Here is a 19387-nt window from a genome sequence, read left to right as displayed (position 1 = left end):
AGTGCTCAACATGGAGGAGGACTGATTCATCAGCTGAGGGAGGGCGGTAGGTGGTAATCAGCAGAAGGTTTCCTTGCCCATGATTGACCTGATACCATGAGATTTCATGGGGTCCAGAGTCAATATTGAGGACTCCCAGGGTCACTCCCTCCTGTCTGTATATCACTGTACCGCCACCTCTGGTGGATCTGTCCTGCCGGTGGGACAGGGCATGCCCATGGATGGTGATGGAAGAGTCTGGGATGTTGGCTGAAAGGTATGATTGTGAGAATGGCTATGTCAGGCTGTTGCTTGACTAATCTGTGGGACAGCTCTCCCAATTTTGGCCCAAGTCCCCAGATGTTAGTGAAGAGGACTTTGCAGGGTCAACTGGGCTTGGTTTGCCTTTGTCGTGTCCGGTGCCTAGTGGTCCGATGCCGGGTGTTGCATCCGGTTTTATTCTTATTGTGACTTTTTGTAGCGAGATTTTACAATTGAGTGGCTTGCTGGGCCATTTCTGAGGACAATTAAGAATCAACCACATTGCCGTGGATCTGGAGTCACATATAGACCAGACCGGGTAATGAGAGCAGGTTTCCTTCCCTAAAGGACATTAGCGATCCATGATGGGTTTTTACGAAAATCCGGTAGTTTCATGGCCACCATTACTGATAATGGTTTTTTTAAATTCCAGATTCAATTTAATTAAGTGAATTTAAATTCCCCAGCTGCTGTGGCGGGATTTGAACTCATGACTCCGGATTATTAGTCCAGGCCTCTGGATTCCTAGTCCAGTAACATAACCACTACTCTCAATCATCAACAAAGTGATGGAAGGTGTCGTCGACAGTGCTATCAAGCGGCACTTACTCACCAATAACCTGCTCACCAATGCTCAGTTTGGGTTCCGCCAGGGCCACTCGGCTCCAGACCTCATTACAGCCTTGGTCCAAACATGGACAAAAGAGTTGAATTCCAGAGGTGAGGTGAGAGTGACTGCCCTTGACATCATGGCAGCATTTGACCGAGTGTGGCGCCAAGGAGCCCTAGTAAAATTGAAGTCAATGGGAATCAGGGGGAAAACTCTCCAGTGGCTGGAGTCATACCTAGCACAAAGGAAGATGGTAGTGGTTGTTGGAGGCCAATCATCTCAGCCCCAGGATATTGCTGCAGGAGTTCCTCAGGGCAGTGTCCTAGGCCCAATCATCTTCAGCTGCTTCATCAATGACCTTCCCTCCATCATAAGGTCAGAAATGGGGATGTTCGCTGATGATTGCACAGTGCTCAGTTCCATTCGCAACCCCTCAGATAGTGAAGAAGTCCGTGCCCGCATGCAGCAAGACCTGGACAACATCCAGGCTTGGGCTCATAAGTGGCAAGTAACATTCGTGCCAGGCAATGACCATCTCCAACAAGAGAGAATCTAACCACCTCCCCTTGACATTCAACGTCATTACCATCTCCGAATCCCCCACCATCAATATCCTGGGGGTCACCATTGACCAGAAAGTTAACTGGACCAGCCACATAAATACTGTGGCTACGAGAGCAGGTCAGAGGCTGGGTATTCTGTGGCGAGTGACTCACCACCTGACTCCCCATAGCCTTTCCACCATCTAAAAGGCACAAGTCAGGAGTGATGGAATATCTCCACTTGCCTGGATGAGTGCAGCTCCAACAACACTCAAGAAGCTCGACACCATCCAGGACAAAGCAGCCCGCTTGATTGGCACACCACTCACCACCTTAAACATTCACTCCCTTCACCACCGGCGCACCGTGGCTGTAGTGTGTACCATCCACAGGATGCACTGCAGCAACTCGCCAAGGCTTCTTCAACAGCACCTCCCAAATCTGCAACCTCTACCGCTTAGAAGGACAAGGGCAGCAGGCACATGGGAACAACACCACCTGCACGTTCCCCTCCAAGTCACCCACCATCCTGACTTGGAAATATATCTCCGTTCCTTCATCGTCGTTGGGTCAAAATCCTGGAACTCCCTACCTAACAGCACTGTGGGAGAACCTTCACCACACGGACTGCAGCGGTTCAAGAAGGCGGCTCACCACCACCTTCTCAAGGGCAATTAGGGATGGGCAATAAATGCCGGCCTCGCCAACGACGCCCACATCCCATACACAAATTTTTTAAAAACTATTAACGATACGGGCAAGGGGCTCACAGAGCACCTGTCCCATCTCTTTAATCACCCATGGGTGGATATTATCTGGACCTGGAGCTCTATCAATTTTGAGCTTTCCTAATTTATCCAAGATGACATTACCATCTATTTTAATAATAATGCTGTTCAGTGCTGAGCACCCCTCGTCTGCAACATAAGCATTGTCTACACGAGTATAGACTGGTGCAAAATAGTCATTTAACAGCTCTGCCATCACCTGAGAATCAGTTTGATTCTGCGCTACTGTATCCTTTAGTTGCCCTATACAGTCCCAGACTTTTGATATAGCTGAAAAAGCTTTTACTTTAACTGCCACAATTTCGCACCATCTTCTTTTCCAGTGATCTTTTGGCTACTCTTATAGCCGTTTTTGTCTCCCTTTATTGCTGCAATATTCCATATTCTCTTGAGTGAAATGCCTTAAGTGTATAGGCCTGTATCTCAAGGGTGAAAAACAAATGAGTTGAATTTTGAAAGCTCTGAATGTCACCTGTACTTTGCGCATTGTAATTAGTGTTTAGATTTTCTTCCAGCTCTCTGAAGGAGACAGACAGAGATACATGTCCAGGCACCCTTCGCAAAACACCAAAGTGAGGAGTCACAACCAAGTGTCTTCGGGTAAAGTAGAGCCCTGGGTTAATTTAACAACAACTACTACTTGCATATATATAGCGCCTTTAACATAGTAAAACATCCCAGGGCGCTTTGCAGGAGCGTTATCAAACAAAATTTGTCACAGAGCCACATAGTCAGGTGACCAAAAAGGCTAATGGAATGCTGGCCTTTCTGGAGGACTAGAATACAAGGGGGGGTAGATGCTTTGCAACAGCTATACAAAGCCCTGGTTAGACCACACCTGGAGTGTACTATGTTCAGTTCTGGGCACCACACCTTAGGAAGGATATATTGGCATTGGACAGAGTGCAGCGTAGATTTACTAGAATGATATCTGGACTCCAAGGGTTAAATTACGAGGAGAGATTACACAAACTAGGGTTGTATTCACTGGAATTTAGAAGTTTAAGAGGTGATTTGTTCCAGTTTTCAAGATATTAAGGGGAACTGATAGTTTCTATCTACTCTATTTCCGCTGGTTGTAACGTGATAACGACCAGATGATCTGTTCTGGTGGTGTTGGTTGGGGAGTCTAGGACTAGGGGACATGGCCTAAAAATTAGAGCCAGGGCTTTCAGGAATGAAGTTAGGAAACACTTCTACACACAAAGGGTGGTAGAAGTTTGGCAAACTCTTCCACAAACGGCAGTTGATGCTAACTCAATTTCTTTTATTAGCCGAGCCGTAGAATATAAGAGCAGGGAGGTTATGCTGGAATTGTATAAAACATTAGTTATACCACAGCTTGAGTATTGCGTACAGCTCTGGTCACCACATGACAGGAAAGATGTGATTGCACTAGAGAGGGTGCAGAGGAGATTTACGAGGATGTTGTCAGGACTGGAGAATTTTAGCTATGAGAAAAGATTGGATAGGCTGGGGTTGTTTTCTTTGGAACAAAGGAGGCTGAGGGGAGATTTAATTGAGGCATGTAAAATTATTACAGGACTAGATAGAGTTGATAGGAAGGACCTATTTCCCTTAGCAGAGGGGTCAGTGACCAGGGGGCATAGGTTTAAAGTAATTGGTAGAAGGATTAGAGGGGAGTTTAGGAGAAATTTTTTTACCCAGAGGGTGGTGGGGGTCTGGAACTCACTGCCTGAAAGGGTGGTGGAGGCAGAAACCCTCAACTCATTTAAAAAGTACTTGGATTTGCACTTGAAGTGCCGTAACCTATAGGGCTACGGACCAATTGTGGAAAGTGAGATTAAGCAGGATAGCTCTTTTTGGCCAGCACGGACACGATGGGCCGAATAGCCTCCTTCTGTGCCCTAACTTTCTATGATACTTTTTCTGCCTTTTTCTTTCGTTTCAGTTTTGCCCTTATTTCTTTATTCATCCCTGGTGTGTCATTATTGGCTAGTTCTTGCTTTTTAGTGGGATATATTTCTCCTGGACTCTATTAATTATTTTAGATGTTTCCCACTGCTGTTCTATTTCTTTGTTTGTCAGTAAATTTTTACAGTTCCATTCTCATCCCCTTAAAATCAGCTTTTTCCCAATTTATTACTTTAGTCTTAGTCTTATTTATGTCCTTCTCAATCTTTATCTTAAATCATATTATGTTGTGATCGCTATTGCCTAGATGCTCCCCTATGCTTACTTCTCTTATCTGTTCTGGTTCATTTCCCATTACTGGATCTAGCCGTGCTTCCTCTCTTATTGGGCTTTTTACATACTGGGTAAGAATGCCCTGCACACATTGTAAAATCTCCATTTCCTGTACCCCTTTACCTACCTCTTGCCAGTTTATTTGGGAGTAGATAAAATCTCCCATGATTATTATTCTATGTCCTTTACTCATTTCACATATTTGCTTATGTAGTTCTTCCTCTACCTCTTTCCCACTATTAGGTAGTATGTAGTATATCCCTACTAGTATGATCAATCCCTTCTTATTTTTTATTTCAATCCATGTGGATTCTGTTTCTATTCCTCTTAGTTATGTCCCTTTTTTCTTCTGCGATTGTGTTATCTCAATTAGTACAGCTACTCCACCCCCCTATCCTTTCTGATTATGTTACAGTCTGCAATGTTTAGTTGCCGGTCCTGTTCTTTCTGTAGCCATGTTTCAGATATTCCTACTAGATCTAGTTTCTTGCTATGGATTATTGCCTCCAGTTCCCCCGTTTTATTTTGGACGCTGTGCACATTGTTGTACGGGCAGTTTAATTCATCTTTAATAGTTCCTTTTATTTTTAAGTCTTTTTATACTTACTTTCATTCCTTGACCATTTGTTATCTTTGTTCCTTACCCTGGTCTGACCTTTACGCTCATCTCCTGTTTCTTTTATTTTTAGTCTTTTGTTATTGCTAACAGATCCCTCCCCCCATCTTGCTAGTTTAAAGTCTTACCCAACTCCCTATTCATCCTTTGCACTAGGACACTGGTCCCATTCTGTTCAGGTGGAGCCTGTCCCAGCGGTACACCTCCTTCTTGTTTCAGTATCGGTGCCAGTGTCCAGTGTAATGGAACCCCTCCTTCCCACATCAGTCTTTCAGCCACCGTTCACCTTCATGATCTGCCTATCCCTATGCCAATTAGCACGTGGCTCAGGTAGTAATCCCACCCGTGGTAATTTAGTTCCTAACTTCTGATACTCCCTTAGCAGGACCTCCTCCCTTTTCTTCCCTATGTTATTGGTCCCGACATTGGTATCGCACACCCGTCAAGTAGAATATGTCTTATGCAGTCACTCTAAATCAATGACTCTGATAATACATTGTGCATTACATTACCTAACGCCCTGTTTTATAGGAATAGGGGTATCAATCTACTGGGGGAGCAACTAGTTCCTGTGTAATACAGGGTGTTTACTTAAGGACTCCAAAGTCTGAACTCCAGCTGCCGTACTTTGCATTGTTTGTCCCATGATCTTCACTAATTAATTTCTCTCATTTTGTGCATGAACAGTTGGAGAGTTTAGGACAGGGTGAGTTGGCCTCTCGTCTCACTCTTAATTGCCAGAATTCCTATGTCGAGCCTCACAAGATCAAAGATGTTCCTGTAACCATAATGGATGTAAGTACGTCTTTATGTTCGATTTCTGATATCCAAGAGCCTGATTTCCCCTCAGATTTGTTGATGCAATAACTGGTTGATGTGGTGAAGCTTTGATAACAGTTACTTCTCTTTATCTCTTTCATGGTTTTCTTTATCCTCACTCCCAAATAAAGATGCTTTATACTTTTCTAAACTTGCCAGGCCTGAATCTGTCTGTATCCTCCGCGTGAAATCTACAACATGTTCAGATTTCCTGTAATGCTTTGTAACTATCATAGAATCATACAGCACAGAAGGAGGCTATTCGTCTGTGCCGGTTCTTTGAAGAGCTATTCAATTAGTCCCACTCCCCTACTCTTACAGTATGTTACAGCACAGAGGAGGCCATTAGGCCCTTCGTGCCTGTGCCAGCTGTTTTGAAAGAGCTATCCAATAAGTCCTGCTCTTTCCCCATAGCCCTCTAAATTTTTTCCCTTCAAGTATTTATCCAATTCCCTTTTGAAAGTTACTATTGAATCTGCTTCCACCGCCCTTTCAGGCAGTGGAATCCAGATCATAACTCGCTGAGTAAAAAAATTTCACCTCATCTCCCCCTTGGCTTTTTTGCCACTTATCTTAAATCTGTGTCCTCTGGTTATCGACCCTTCTGCCAGTGGAAACAGTTTCACCTTATCTACTCTATCAAAACCGCTCATAATTTTGAGCACCTGTATTAAATCTCCCCTTATCCTTCTTTGCTCTGAGGAGAATAATCCCAGCTTCTCTAGTCTCTCCACTTAACTGAAGTCCTTCATCCTGTCCAGGACCTTGACATCCTTTCTAAAGTATGCTGTCCAGAATTGGACACAATACACTAGCTGAGGCCTAACCAGCTTTTTTAAAAGGTTACCATAACTTCCTTGCTTTTGTACTCTGTGCCTCTATTTATAAAGCCAAGGATCCCATATGCTTTTTTAACAGCTTTTTTAGCTTGTCCTGCCACCTTCAGAAATTTGTGTACGTACACCCCCAGGTCTCTGTGTTCCTGCACACCCTTGAAAGTTCTACCATTTAATTTATATTGCCTCTCTTCACCCTTCCTACCAAAATTGCTGAGACGTGGTTGCAAGAAATAAGAAATAACAAGGGACAGAAAACACTGGTGGGAATAGTTTGTAGGCCCCTAACAGTAGTTATACTGTTGGGCAGAGTATTAATCAAGAAATAAGAGGAGCTTGTTACAAAGGTAATGCAATAATCGTGGGGAACTTTAATCTTCATTAGACTGGGCAAATCAAATTGGCAAAAGTAGTTTAGAGGACAAGTTCATGGAATGCATTCGCGACAGTTTCCTAGAACAATACGTCGTGGAGCCAACCAGGGAACAGGCTATTTTAGGTCTTGTCTTATGTAATGAGACAGGGTTAATTAGTAATCTTATAGTAAGGGACCCTCTGGGGAAGAGTGATCATAATATGATAGAATTTTTCTTTGAGCTCGTGAGTGATGTACTTAAGTCCAAAACTAAAGTCTTGTACTGGCCATAATCTTCCAAACATCCGTAGATAGAGATGGTGCCAGAGGACTGGAGAATTGCAAATGTTACACCCTTGTTCAAAAAAGGGTTTAAGGATAAACCCAGTAACTATAGGTCAGTCAGTTTAACCTGGGTGATGGGGAAAGTTTAAGAAACAACAGACCGGGACAGAATTAACAGTCGCTTGGACGAGGGTGGATTGATTAGGAAAAGCCAGCACGGATTTGTTAAAGGCAAATTGTGTTTAACCAACTTGATAGAGGTTTTTGATGAGGTAACAGAGAGGGTCGATGAGGGCAATGCAGTTGATGTAGTGTATATGGACTTTAATAGGTGTTTGATAAAGTGCCGCATAGTAGGGTTAACATCAAGATTGCAGCCCATGGAATAAAGGGGGCAGTAGCAACATGGATACAGAATTGTCTAAGGGACAGGAAACAGAGAGTAGTGGCGAATGGTTGGTTCTTTTTCGGACTAGAGGGAGGTGTACAGTGGTGTTCCCCAGGGGTCAGCACTGGGACCACTGCTTTTCTTGATATATATTAATGACTTGGATTTGGGTGTACAGGGCACAATTTCAAAATTTGCAGATGACACAAAACTTGGAAGGATAGTAAACAGTAAGGAGGATAGTGATAGACTCCAAGAGGATATAGACCGGCTGGTGGCATGGGCGGACATGTGACAGATGAAACTTAACGCAGAAAAATGTGAAATGATACATTTCAGTAGGAAGAACGAGGAGTGGGACTAGCAAGCAATTAGGAAGGCGAATGGTATGTTGGCCTTTATTGTAAGAATAAAGAAATCTTGCGGCAAGAGCTTTGGTGAGACCTGACCTGGAGTACTGTGTACAGTTTTGGTTTCCTTACCTAAGGAAGGATACACTTGCCTTAGAGGCGGTGCAACGAAGGTTCACTGGATTGATTATTGGGATGAGACGGTTGTCCTATGAGGAGAGATTGAGTAGAATGGGCCTGTACTCTCTGGAGCTCAGAAGAATGAGAGGTGATCTCATTGAAACATATAAGATTCTGAGGGAGCTTGACAGGGTAGATGCTGAGAAGCTGTTTCCCCTGGCTGGAATGTCTAGACCTAGGGCGCATAGTCGCAGGATATGGGTTGGCCATTTCGGACTGAGATGAGGAATTTCTTCACTCAGAGGGTTGTGAGTCTTTGGAATTCTCTAACAGAGAGGACTGTAGATGCTCAGTCGCTGAGTATATTCAAGGCTGAGATCAATAGATTTTTGGACTCTAGGGGAATCAAGGGATATGGGGATCGGGTCGGAAAGTGGAGTTCATTTTGAAGATCAGCCATGATCTTATTGAATGGAAGAGCAGGCTCAAGGGGCCATATGGCCTACTCCTGCTCCTACTTCTTATGTTAATGCATCAGTTCAAACTTCTCTGCACTAAATGTCATCTACCATATGTCTGCCCATTGTGTCTATCTACATCCTCCTGAACTTCTACTAACCTCTTCACTGTTTACTACATTTCCAAGCTTTGTGTCATTTGCAAACTTTGAAATTGTGCCCTCTATACCCAAGTCCAAGTCATTAATGTGTATCAAAAAGAGCGGTAGTCCTAATACTGACCCCTGGGGAACACCACTGTATACTTCCCTCCAGTCTGAAAAACAACCGTTCACCACTACTCTCTGCTTTCTGGCCCTTAGCCAATTTTGTATCCATGCTGCTACTGTCCCTTTAATCATGGGCTTCAGTTTTGCTAACCAGACTTTATTGAACGCCTTCTGAAAATCCAGATACATAACATCAACTGTACTGCCCTCATCAACCCTCTCCATTATTTCAGTAAAGATCTCAATCAAATTTGTCAGACACGATTTGCCTTTAACAATCCGTGCTGGCTTTTATTTATTAACCCATGCCTTTCCAAGTGACAATTAATTTTGTCCCGGATTATTGTGTCTCTAAGTTTCCCCATCACTGATGTTGGGCTGACTGGCCTGTAATTGCCGGGTTTATCACTTCCTTTTTTTGAACAGGGGTGTAACATTTGTAATCCTTCAGTCCTGTGTACCACTCCCATATCTAAGGAGGACTTCCCTCAGTAACCTAGGATGCATCCCATCTGGACCGGGTGACTTTTCTACTTTGAGCTCTGCCAATCTTTTCAGTATCTCCTCTTTATCTATTTTTATCCTATCCAATTTCTCTGCCCCCTCCCCCTTTACTGGGACATTGGCAGCATCTTCCTCTTCAGCGAAATCAGATGCAAATAGCTCTTTTTCGGCTGGCACGGACACGATGGGCCAAATGACCTCCTTCTGTGCCATAACTTTCTATGATTTAGTACCTCAGTGTTGCCATCTGAATCTGCTAAAGATCTCCTTTTTGGTCCCTAATCAGCCCCATCCTTCTTTTGACTTTCCTTCTTTTGACTTTCCTTCTCTTTATGTGTTTATAAAATACTATATATACGAGTACCTTATGTTGATAATTTTAACACTCCAAGGTGCTTTGAGGGCATAATCTTAAAATTAGAGCTAGGTGATTTTGGAGTGAAATCGGGAAGCACTTTTTCATACAAAGGGTAGTTGAACTCTGGAGCTTGCTTCCCCAAAAGGCTGTGGATGCTGGGGTAATTGAAACTTTCACGACTGAGATCGATTTTGTTGGTTAAGGGTATGGAGGGATATGGAACAAAGGCGGGTAAATGAGGTTGAGGCACAGATCATCCATAACCTAATTAAAAGGCAGAACCGGCTCAAGGGCTGAATGGCCTCTTCCTTTTCCTATGTTCACAGAGGCATAACCAAAAAAAATGGTTGCCAAGCCAAAGGAAATATTAGGAGTGACCAAAACCTTCTTAAAGAAGTGGGTTTTAAGAAGGGCCTTGAAGGACGAGGAGAACCGGAGGGGTTTAGGAAAGAAATTTCAGAGTGTGGGGCCTAGACAGTCAAAGGCACAGCCACCAAAGGTGAGGCGAAGGGAGGAGGGAATTCAGAGGAACAGGGCGTTTGGGGGGAGGGTTGTATGGCTAGAAGCGATTGCAGAGAGACGGGAAGGGGCATGGTCATGAAGGAATTTAAGCACAATGATGAGAATTTTAAACTTGAGGCTTGGGGGACCAGCAGCCTCCTTAGGAGATCAGTAAGAACACAGGTGATGGGTGAGCGGGACTTGATGTGGGATAGGACAGGTGCAGCAGTGTTTTGGATGAACTGAAGTTTACAGAGGATGGAAAATGGCAGGCTGGCCAGAAGAGCATTGGAATAGTTTAGAGGTGAAAGATGCAAGACTGAGAGTTTCAGCAGCTGAGGTTGGAATGGAGCCGGGCGATGTTAGAGGCAGACGTAAGTGGTCTTGGTGATGGAAAGGATATGGGGTTGGGTTGGGATAGGACACTGAGGTCGTGAGCAGCGGCCGGGGAGGGGATGGAATCCTATGGAGTTTGTGGCGGGGACAAAGATGATTACTTGAAGTCTTCTCTGTTTTGTTGGAGGAATTGTGACTCATCCAATGGGAGTTAGTCAAGCAGTCTGGCAACACAGTGGCAGTGAAGGGATTGAGTGAGGTAGAGCTGAGTGTCATATGTGGCAGCTGATCCCATGTCTGCGGGGGGCCCAGGATAGATCCCTGGGAAACTCTGGAGTTAATGGCACTGGGGCGGGAAGAAAAGCCATTGCTGGAGATGGTCTGGCTATGATCAGACAGATAAGAGTGGAACCAAGCGGAGGCAGTCCCATCATGCTGGACAACGGAGGAAAGATTTAGCAGGAATAGACTTGTCAGCAAAATTGAAGCCCATGGAATAAAAGGGGAAGTAACAGCATGGATATGAAATTGGCCAAGTAACAGGAAAGAGAGAGTAATGGTGAACGGTTGTTGTTCGGACTGGAGGGAGGTGTACAGTGGTGTTCCCCCGGGGGTCGGTACTAGGACCATTGCTTTTCTTGATATATATTAATGACTTGGACTTGGGTGTACAGGGCACAATTTCAAAATTTGAGAATGACACAAAACTTGGAAATGTAGTAAACAATGAGGAGGGTAGTGATAGACTTCAAGAGGACATAGACAGGTCGGAGGAATGGGCGGACACATGATAGATGAAATTTAACGCAGAGAAGTGACGTAATACATTTTGGCAGGAAGAATGAGGAGAGGCAATATAAACTAAACGGTACAATTCTAACGAGGGTGCAGGAACAGAGAGACCTGGGGGTATATGTGCACTAATCTTTGAAGGTGGCAGAACCAGTTAAAAAAGCATATTATCCTTTATAAATGAAGGCATAGAGTACAAAAGCAAGGCAGTTACGTTGAACCTTCATGAAACACTGGTTTGGCCACAACTGGAGTATTGTGTCCAATTCTGGGCACCGGACTTTAGGAAAGATGTGAAGGCCTTAGAGAGAATGCAGAAAACGTTTACTAGAATGGTTCCTGGGTTGAGGGACTTCAGTTATGTGGATAGACTGGAGAAGCTGGGGTTGTTCTCTTTAGAGCAGAGAAGGTTAAGAGGAGATTTGATAGAAGTTCAAAATCATGAAGGATATAGATAAAGTAAATAAAGAGAAACAGTTCCCATTGGCGGAAGGGTCGATAACCAGAGGACACAGATTTAAGGTAATTGGCAAAAGAACCAAAGGCAACATGAGGAAACATTTGTTGATGCAGTGAGTGGTTATGATCTGGAAGGTGCTGCCTGGAAAGGGGGTGGTGGAGGCAGATTCAATCGTGGCTTTCAAAAAGGAATTGGATCAGTACTTGAAGGGAAAAAATTTGCAGGGCTACGGGGAATGGACCTAACTGGATTGCTCTTACAAAGAGCCGGCACGGGCTCAATGGACCGAATGGTCTCCTGTGCAGTAACCAACAGCATGGAGGATGTTATTTGAATCACAGGAAACAAATGCGTGTGTCTGTGTCACCATGCGTTAACAATTAATGGACTGCAGATTGAGCCATGGAGTAGGAGGAGTCCTGCTGTCCCCCATACCCTGTTCAGTTTGCTGGGTTTCAGTGGTGAGGGGTGGGGAGCATGGAATGGTGATATCCGGAAAATGCCTGAAGCCTCCAGCTGGGTTGACAGAGGTCTGGGAGCCTGCTGCTGCAGTAGCGATGATCTTGGCTAACCTAAGATTTTAGAAAGTTTCCCCTCATTTTTTAACTTCATCATCCTTCAGTATGCAGAGTTTTTGTTATTGAAGGCAGCGTGGGTGTGGGAGGAGTGTACCTCAGCACTTTCTAGCTGCCACGTTCTAACTGCCATCTGTTTCAGGTCTTTGACCACAGTGCACTTTCTCAAGAAGCCAAAGAAGAAATGTACAAATTGTACCCAAACGCAAGGCGGGCGCACCTTAAAACAGGTGGCAACTTTCCCTATTTGTGTCGGAGTGCTGAAGTTAACCTTTACATACAGGTGAAATGTCAAAAAGTTTTTCTTGTCATCCACAGGATTCAAGGACATGGGGTCACGGACAGCTTAAAGTTAAGACTGTTTTAAAAAGTAGGAAATTTAGGCAGCATTTTTTTTTAACAAGAGGGTGATAGAATTGTGAGATTACCACCAGATGGAGCAGGAAACTATGGCAGGGTTTTAAAAAAGCACCAACTGAATTCTCATTGGGGAAGAGGATCATAGAATCATAGAAAGTTATGGCACAGAAGGAAGCCATTCGGCCCATCATGTCTGTGCCATCCGAAAAAGAGCTATCCAGCCTCATCCCACTTTCCAGCGCTTGGTCCATAGCCCTGTAGGTTACGGCACCTCAAGTGCACATCCAAGTACCCTTTAAATGAGTTGAGGGTTTCTGCCTCTACCACCCTCTGGTGAGTTCCAGACCCCCACCACCCTCTGGGTGAAAACATTTCTTCTCAGCTCCCCTCTAGTCCTTCTACCAATCACTTTAAATCTATGCCCCCTGATCACTTACCCCTCTGCTAAGGGAAATAGGTCCTCCCTATCCACTCTATCTAGTCCCCTCATAATTTTATACACCTCAATTAAATCTCCCTTCAGCCTCCTTTGTTCCAAAGAAAACAACCCCAGCCTATCCAATCTTTTCTCATAGCTAAAATTCTCCAGCCCTGGCAACATCCTCGTAAATCTCCTCTGTACCCTCTCTAGTGCAATCACATTTTTCCTGTAATGTGGTGACCAGAACTGTACGCAGTACTCAAGCTGTTGCCTAACCAATGTTTTATACAGTTCTAGCATAACCTCCCTGCTCTTATATTCTCTGTCTCGGCTAATAAAGGAAAATATCCCGTATGTCTTTTTAACCTGTCCTGCTACCTTCAGGGATCTGTGGACATGCACTCCAAGGTCCCTTTGTTCCTCAACACCTGTCAGTATCCTCCCATTTATTGTGTATTCCCTTGCCTTGTTTGCCCTCCCCAAATGCATTACCTCACACTTCTCCGGATTGAATTCCATTTGCCACTTTTCTGCCCCTACAGGGATACAGGGGTAGCGATTCCGGAATCATGGCTATTGCTGGGATGTTTGGATGGATAGGCAGGATGGACCAATGGTGTGCTTTCAGTCTCCAGCCTCTCCCCCCACCCCCCGTTACTATGGTGCCTTATATATGTAACCCCTGAATGCCTAAAATAAAGTGGTGTTTTGGACTGTGTTCTTGCTTCATTTCATATTGCTCCCCTAAGTGTAACTCAGACTGTTATGATTTGTGAAATTGGTTTTACAAAGCAGTTGGAACAAAATGGAATTGAGTTTTACTGCTGTTTGTCCAAATGCAGTGTGTTGCTGTCTCATCGCTGTGATATTGTCTTAATGCTTACCATTTTTGAGAATCTCTGGAATGTAATGAAATGCTTCACCAAGCATTGAACCCCCCTCCCCATTTATTCCTGACTCTGATTCTAGAATCAATAACCCTGTATCCCCATCCCTCGTAGAAATTCACCCAGTCTTTTATTTAAACTCTGCCGTGGTTTTCTATTCCATCCGCTGGCAATCTGTCCCACCATTCCATACCCATTAATAAAGGTTGCCTCAATGTTCCTATTTTCTTTTCTAGTTCAAATGTTTAATAATTGTTAGTTGTGTGTACATGGGTAATAGGAAATTCACAACTGTTTAAATGGACAACCACAGTAATCTTTCTAAAAATGAATCATATTTGGATTTAATTTAATTGTTAATGCTCTAAAAGCTTTTACTTATTGATTTGTTGAATAGTGCTGTAACTTGGTTCAGTAAAGATGCGATGTATCAGGATGTTTAACTTCAGGTTGAATGAAGTTTAAATCTTTACCTGAATATTTTCAGATCCATCTGCGGCAGTTCCATGGCACACGATATGCTGCAATTGATCCGACAATGGTGAGTGCTGAAGAGCTTGAGGTTCACAAAACCAGGGTTGAAAATGGGAATGAGGAAGAGCTGTGACCTCCCTTGAAGAAAGGAGTTGTTTTCCACGTGAAGGCACTGAATTGTGAACTCTGCAGGTTTTTTTAAAAAAGTGTCAGCAGTGCCTTTTTTAAAGGTCTCTTTGCGGCACAGAAGATGAGATGTCTGTCTGATTATTTTCGTTCTTTAATTCTAATGAATTTAGTCCCCAGAAAGTATCTGTTATCAAGCCTGCTTTGTGAGCAGTGTTAGACAATCTGATATCTAATTAGAGCTATGCAATCCAAGCCAAGGTAAATAACCAGCTCTGAAACACGGTCGTTTTGTTCAGTTCCATTTTGTTCAAGCCTGTTTTATTTTAATTCAGTCCTGCTTAAATTCACTCTTTGGTACGACATATGACCAGTAAGTGTTTCAAATGCAACTTGCCTGCGGTCCAATCGCCTTATGGTTACTTGATACTGGGTTATATTTTAGTTAGGTGCCTGAAATGGTAATGTTGGATGTTTTCCTTTTGTACTTGTGCCTGATTTGAAAACTTACACTGCAAAAATGTTTTAAGTCATTTATTGTTTAAAAGGTTGCCATAATTTGATTTGAAGTTCATATATTTAATCTATTAAAATAAATGCACACAATACACTGTAAAGTCATTAACCAGTGATTTTCATTCATCAGTGAACCAGTTTGCAGTTCCTGCAAATATAAAGCCAGGATTTGAAAACTTTGTGTATATATAACTTTGATTACTTACAAAATAATGGTTTAAAGTGTAAATACTCTTATCTAAATCTATTGTTGATCATGTTTAGCTGAGTGTGACCGGCTGTGTCAAATCCTTGTATTGGGAGAAACAAACTTATTGAAAGCAGGAAGCTGCGGTCCAGATTGTACTCTGGTATGCTCATGTCATCGATGGGTTCACTGCATTCTGTGAATGAAGTGCACATGAAACCTGCAACAAATAGAGTCCAGAACTTTTTTTTAAATGTCTTTGGTGGGGGCTGAGCCTCTCTCATTGGAGCTTTTTGCATTAGTGTTGTGCTGGCTAATAAATTACATTGTCTGATTGTTTAAATGTGGAATGTCATAGTAAATGTTCATAGTAAAACATCATTTGACAGCACCTGATTAATTCTAATTTAAATGATCTGTTTGAAGGCTACTTCCATCCTTTGAATCCTGCGCCCCCAAGGCCCTCTTCCCACCCCCACTCCCTGTGCCAACCGATGGGCCTGCGTGGACAATGAGCTGCAAAAGTGTTTAGAACTCATTAGTGTCTCTATTTGCTTTGTCACTCAGATCTTTTTCAGTGAAATGGAGTAAAGTACAATGGACTCAAATTGTGAAGCAAACTTATGCTGTCAGCGCAGTTCTGATATTTTGGGGACAACTTGGTGATGCTGGTGACTGGACAAATCAGAAAACCATGGCCCAAATTTCTGACATGTGAAGCTCTCACTGGCACTGAAACCAGAAAACTATCCCTTTTTTATGCCAATTTGCACCATTTGGCATTTAGAAAGAGACAATTACAGTATAGCATTAGAAAGAAGGGATTTCAGTGAGGATGCTTGCAGTGGAAACATTGGGTAGAGTTAAGGAACAGCAAAGGATGCAAGACTCTGGTAGGACTTGTCTACAGACCGGATAGTGATGTGGCAGGGAGATGTATAAACTCAGATCAGGGACTCGTGTCGGGAAAACAATGGTTATAATAGGAGATTTTAATTTTCACATAGACCTGGAGAAGCAGAACAAGTCATGTAGTAAAGGCAGTAAATTTCTGGAGTGTATTCCGGATAGTTTTCTGGAGCAATGATGAGTAATGAACCAGAATTAGTTAACAATCTGACTATAGGGGAAAATCTTGCAAATAGTGGCCATAATATGATTGAATTTCATACTAGATTTGAACAGGAAATGGGTGAGTCACAAACCAAGGTTTGTGTTAGTTCTGGGCACCAGATTCAGGAAGGATATATTGGCCTTGGAGGGGGTGCGCACAGATTCACCAGAATAATACTGGGGCTTAAAGGGTTAAATTATGCAGGTTAAATTAAGGGTTAAACTTGGCTTATAGTCCTTTGAGTATAGAAGGTTGAGGGGTGATCTAATCAAGATCTTTAAAATGATAAAAGTATTTGATAGGGTTGATAGAGAGAAACTATTTTCTCTAGTGGGGAAACAAGGAGGCATAATTGTAAAATTAGAGCTATGCCATTTAGGAGTGAAATCAGGAAACACTTTTTTTCACGAAGGGTTGTGGATATCTGGAACTCTCTTCCCCCAAAGGATGCTGGGGGGGTCAACTGAATTTTTAAACAGAGATTGATAGAATTTTGTTGGGTAAGGGTATCAAGAGATATGGAGTTGAGATGCAGATCAGCCATGATCTAATTGAATGACGGAACAGGCTCGAGGGGCTGAATGGCCTCCTATTCATAAACTCATTCTTCATCTCATGCTCTTCACTCTCTGTCCCTATTCATTGTCTCTCAAACAAGTTTTCATGAACTGAATGAATTGCAAATTTTCCTCCCAATTCATTTTGTTACTGATTTGTTACCGAATAACATTCTGTTGCTGCTTTGCAGGTTATCTGTTTGAGAGGATGTTGCATGGCATGGACACGGCCTGCAGACTTCTGCTGCCTCCCTGTAAAGCCAGCACCTTCAAATTTTTTGAAGCTTCCAGGTCTGGTTAAACGCCACCTTATCAATCCCACAGGTCTGGAAATTTTGAGTGCGTGATCTAGGCTGGCACTTCAGGAATTTGGGAGGGTGGAGAATAGCCAAAGATTTCTTAACACATTTTTGAAGTTGTTTTGGGGAGAACTCTATAGATTAGGGGTACAGTGATTCAAAAATGGACCTAAAGTCCCGAGAGTTTTCACCGTATTTACATCCAAACGGACGTGTGACATGGGCGCAAACCAATCACGTGGCTTAAAAGATGGTGGAAATTTGTGTGTAAGCGAGTCGGGCACATGACTACAATACGCCAAAGTTTTACATCCAACAAACCCTTCGTCTGAATGACTGCACCCACCACGCCCCCTGCTCCAGTATCTTCCAGCTGCGTTTGTTCTGGTGGGGGGCGACCAGCCATTATGCAGGTGATTTTGGAAATAATGAAATATGGGCTCTCTGCCCACCCTCCCCCTCTGCCCCCCTCTCTTCCCCCGACTCCCTAGCACTTCAGTTGGTCCCGGCTCCCTGCGGTTGTGAGGTGTCGGATCAGGGGCTGGTGAGAGCAGGGGGGTCCTCACTGAGCCGGAGGCTTCTCTGTGACGGGAGCTGGTGACATAGTGGAGTGGAGGGGGTGCCGCTGCAGGGGAAATTCAGGGTGCGAAGATCTCACTGGCAGCAGGCAGCAGAGACTGGGGATCAGGGCCACGTGCCTGGAGGGAGGGGGTTCAGGACAGCTCTTGCAGGTGACTCTGAACTCCCTTGAGCTGACTGCTGGAGGTTGCCCCAGTCTTGGCCTCTAAACCCAGGCAAACCGGCCAGTTGTCATTAAATAAGCTGAAACATTCGGAGAGTGAAGCTGGTTTTTTAACCCTTTTGTACTGTGACAGAATTAAAGAAGCCGATAAATTCTAAGCTCAACCTTCGACAAAAATGCTTTTTTGCCACAGACTGTTCCATGTATTTAGCACCATTTTATTGGAAATAAATTGCTTGAAGTCCTTATTTTCTTCTATCCTTAATGTGAAATTATGACCTATTGCTGAATTTCATACAATGCACTTTTCTGAGTTAAACCTCATTTGCCAATCACGGGCCCAATTTCCCCAACACATTGAGATCTGCTTGTAGTAGATCTTCCTCTACAGTCCTAACTCTCCCACATAGCTTCATATTGTCAAATTCCCCCCAATACCCACATCTAGATCACTAACCGGGACACCACTGGTAACCAGTCTCCAAGCTGCTCCAAATCCATTAACAACCACTTTCTGCTCGTGGGCATTCAGCCAATTCTCAATCCACCACAGCAGATTCCCATTAATCCCACAAGATTCTATCTTGTAGAGAAGCCTCTTGTGAGGCACCTTATCAAAGGCTTTCTGAAAGTCCAGGTAGACAATGTTTACTGGGTTACCCTCATCCTCTAACCTGATGATTTCAAACTAGTTAATCTGATTGGTAAGACACGACCTTTTCCAGAAGCCGTGTTGAGTGTCCCTGATAAGGCCTCTGTGTCTCTGGTCATATCGGGTGTCCCTGATCATTCCCTTGAGCATCTTCTCTATTACTGAAGTCAGACTAATGGGCCTATAGTTACCCAGCTCTGCCTTAGTCCCTTTTAAATATTGGAACTACATCAGCCCCCTTCCAGTCTAAGGGAACAGTCTGACTCCAGCGCGCTCCTGAAGATCTGGGCAAGGGGCTCGCACAGCACTGGTCCCATTTCTTTAAGGACCTGCGGGTGGAGATTATCCGGGCTGCAGCTCGATCTATTTTAAGGTTCCTTATTCTAACATGATATCCTCATCTATATTAATAATTTTACTGTTAACACCACTTAATGCTGTCAATTGAGCACCGTCAACTGAGGACTGATGCAAAGAACTAGTTTAGTATCTCTGCATACCTGGAGAGTCCTTTCTGACCTGCCCTTGAATATCTTTCAATGGCCTAATACAGCCTCTGATGCTTCTCTCGCTCAGGAAAAGCTTTTTCAGCTTTGTTATCACCAGCACAGTTGTCCACGATTCTCTTTTCCATTAACCTTT

At 43.6% G+C, this 19387-nt stretch overlaps 1 protein-coding gene across 4 annotated transcripts in view; it reads left to right on the top strand.

Moving 5' to 3' along the window:
- Positions 1–18341, top strand: part of spg21 (SPG21 abhydrolase domain containing, maspardin) — an 80489-nt gene extending 62148 nt beyond the window's left edge. For all 4 annotated transcript variants that reach the window (XM_067971663.1, XM_067971660.1, XM_067971662.1 and 1 more), the window contains 3 exons: positions 5692–5799; positions 12553–12693; positions 14566–18341. In XM_067971663.1, the coding sequence (XP_067827764.1) occupies positions 5692–5799; positions 12553–12693; positions 14566–14685 (369 nt within the window). In that variant the 3' untranslated portion in view covers positions 14686–18341. The remainder of the gene's footprint in view (positions 1–5691; positions 5800–12552; positions 12694–14565) is intronic.
- Positions 18342–19387: the final 1046 nt, after the last annotated feature.

Source organism: Heptranchias perlo, chromosome 34, assembly GCF_035084215.1.
Source record: "Heptranchias perlo isolate sHepPer1 chromosome 34, sHepPer1.hap1, whole genome shotgun sequence".
NCBI classification, from domain to species: domain Eukaryota; kingdom Metazoa; phylum Chordata; class Chondrichthyes; order Hexanchiformes; family Hexanchidae; genus Heptranchias; species Heptranchias perlo.
Note: the sequence above shows the minus strand (reverse complement) of the source record. Positions and strands in the feature narration are given on the sequence as shown.